Genomic DNA, 3158 nt, shown 5'->3' on the forward strand with positions numbered 1-3158 from the left:
GTACATTATTACTGCTGCTTGCTTTTCCAGAGTGAAGATAAGAAGATAAAGAGGGTGACTCTACTGCCTGGACACTTGCTCGCTTTGGAGCACGCAGCTGCGCGGGATTTCTTCCCAGCAGATCAGGCTGATGTTCTGGAAACATTTGTGTCACGGTTAGTTTGTGTTCAAAATATAATATATATCTAGTAATTGCATTTTCCTGACCACCTATACATTCAGACTGAAAGGTACAAAGCTACAGTATCACTGCTAATTTAGGGTGGTACCTTAAAGGGGTCATATGATGTGATTTCAATTTTTCCTTTCTCTTTGGAGTGTTACAAGCTCTTGGTGCATAAAGAAGATTTGTAAAGTTGCAAAGACTAAAGTCTCAAATCCAAAGAGATGTTTTTTATAAAAGTTACGAGTCAACCAGGCCCACCTAAAACGGCTTGTTCTAACACACCCCACATGTCTACGTCACTGTGTGGGAAGATTTGCCTAACGCCGCCCAAATGTTCACGCAAAGAAAGAAGGTGTAACTTTTATTCTCGCTGTAGTATTGTTGTTGCTGCCGCCGCCATGTCATGAAGGCGCTGTGTGTTTCGTTGCGAAACTACTTTGTTTGGCCTTCCAAAAGAGGATGATATCCGCTTTGTCATGCCTGGAGCTGATCCGTGCAGGTCGCTGAGGAAGTACATCAACTTCTCGCTGTCGATCGCCGGATCGGCTTTCACCGTAGACGAAGCGGAGTCCAGCCCGGGGTCGTCACATGTGGTTGCTGCAAGCTCGCCGGACGCTCCTTCGTCGAATCTGCCTGCCGCGCCTTTCTCAAGCTCGCCCGCCTGTGCTCACTCAAGCCGACCTCCGCATACTCTAGGCCGCGGCTCACTCTAGGCCTCTGGCCTCCGCTCACTCAAGGCCGCGATGTGTGAAGCTTTTTCGTTGTGAAAGCGAAACTACTTTGTTTGGCCTTCCAAAAGAGGACACGACTAGAAATAAGTGGTTAAGTTGTATTTACAACACCGTTCCAGAACAGTTTAACCCAAATATTCAGATTGTACAGCACATTTTATGGAGGACTGTTTCCTGATCTTGGGAGAGTAGACTACAATGCCGGCTGTTCTGCCTCACAGACTGTAAGTACGTTTTCATTTAAAGCTTTTTACAAGATGTAAAATAAGTCTCTGATGTCCCCAGAGTGTGTATATTATGTTTTAGCTCAAAATACCCTACAGATCATTTTTATAGCTTGTTGAAATTGCCACTTTTAGGGTGAGAGCCAAAACGTGCCGTTTTTGTGTTTGTCCCTTTAAATGCAAATGGTGCTCCCTTTTCAGAAGAGGGTGGAGCTTCAAGATCTCATGCTTCGGCATACCGGCACCAATAAAACACGACAATATCACGCAATCTGATTGGACTGTGCAGTAAATGCGTGTTTATTAATTACACAGACGGGGAGCATGGCACGATTAAAAATAACAACATAGCTGGTCTCATGGTGCCTTTATAAGTCCCACTTGTGATTATGAGCTCGACAAATTAAAGTGTTCGACTTCACATTGCTTCCATATGCAATTTTTAACTACCAAATTCCTATTTACGATCATTCTGGTAGCACGTGAAGGCAGCATCAGTGACAACAGGCAGAGACAATGGTAGCTTTAGCAACATTAGCCTTACAGAGAGCCAAGAAGCTCTTTTGGAAAACAAAATATGACGTGTGATGCTTACTTTGTCTGGAGCTGATGTTCGCGCATGAAGTGTTGGTATTGATTCCTCTTTTGGAAGCAAACTTTGCCCAACTCCAGCGCTGAACTGACCCTCATTTGTAAGGCAGTCCGGCGTAAAATGATTAGCACAAACTTTTCAGTTTTTTTCTGGGACATTTCCTTTAAATTTTACCGCCATTTCCTCATAGCAATAGCTATACAATAGCTAAAAGGTACAACTTTTCTTTTTAGCAGCATCAATAGCTATACAATAGCTAAAAGGTACAACTTTGTACCTTTTTACACCTAATTAGTATTAATATAATAATACCTAAATTAAAGGTGACCTATTATGCCCCTTTTTACAAGATGTAAAATAAGTCTCTGATGTCCCCAGAGTGTGTATATTATGTTTTAGCTCAAAATACCCTACAGATCATTTTTATAGCTTGTTGAAATTGCCACTTTTAGGGTGAGAGCCAAAACGTGCCGTTTTTGTGTTTGTCCCTTTAAATGCAAATGGTGCTCCCTTTTCAGAAGAGGGTGGAGCTTCAAGATCTCATGCTTCGGCATACCGGCACCAATAAAACACGACAATATCACGCAATCTGATTGGACTGTGCAGTAAATGCGTGTTTATTAATTACACAGACGGGGAGCATGGCACGATTAAAAATAACAACATAGCTGGTCTCATGGTGCCTTTATAAGTCCCACTTGTGATTATGAGCTCGACAAATTAAAGTGTTCGACTTCACATTGCTTCCATATGCAATTTTTAACTACCAAATTCCTATTTACGATCATTCTGGTAGCACGTGAAGGCAGCATCAGTGACAACAGGCAGAGACAATGGTAGCTTTAGCAACATTAGCCTTACAGAGAGCCAAGAAGCTCTTTTGGAAAACAAAATATGACGTGTGATGCTTACTTTGTCTGGAGCTGATGTTCGCGCATGAAGTGTTGGTATTGATTCCTCTTTTCCTCTTTTGGTTTGCCCAACTCCAGCGCTGAACTGACCCTCATTTGTAAGGCAGTCCGGCGTAAAATGATTAGCACAAACGCACAAACTTTTTTCTGGGACATTTCCTTTAAATTTTACCGCCATTTCCTCAGCGGTCTATGGAGACTCCTATGTTCGTTGGTGCATCCCAACACACGACACTTGCAATGCCTCTTTGGTGCTGACATTTTATCTCCAACAGCTACAGCAAGAAAACAGTAATGGTGGACTACTGCTTCTCACTTAGGGCTGTGTCTATGCTAATGGGGCAGAGAGCATCACAAATGGGCAGGACTTTCCCTAGTATGACGTGTATATAGGAAGAAATCTGGAACCGCTCGTTTGGAGAGACTGTTTATGATTTATTGGGATTATAAAAAAATGAGTGGGTGGATTTTTACCATTATAGGCTGGTTGTTTTCACACACTGCGACCACACAACTGTGTTCCTTATAAAAGTG

General features: G+C 42.6%; 1 protein-coding gene across 5 annotated transcripts in view; it reads left to right on the top strand.

The window, feature by feature from the left end:
* Positions 1-3158, top strand: part of LOC107554056 (ran GTPase-activating protein 1-like) — a 12400-nt gene that overhangs the window by 5374 nt on the left and 3868 nt on the right. For 4 of the 5 annotated variants that reach the window (XM_016236432.1, XM_016236430.1, XM_016236434.1 and 1 more), the window contains one exon: positions 31-155. In XM_016236432.1, the coding sequence (XP_016091918.1) occupies positions 31-155 (125 nt within the window). Of the gene's footprint in view, positions 1-30; positions 156-3158 lie in introns of those variants that run through there. The other variant, XM_016236435.1, reaches the window with a different exon arrangement.

The sequence above is a fragment of the Sinocyclocheilus grahami genome, unplaced genomic scaffold (genome assembly GCF_001515645.1).
Source record: "Sinocyclocheilus grahami isolate Dianchi unplaced genomic scaffold, SAMN03320097.WGS_v1.1 scaffold490.1, whole genome shotgun sequence".
Taxonomy (NCBI): Eukaryota; Metazoa; Chordata; class Actinopteri; order Cypriniformes; family Cyprinidae; genus Sinocyclocheilus; species Sinocyclocheilus grahami.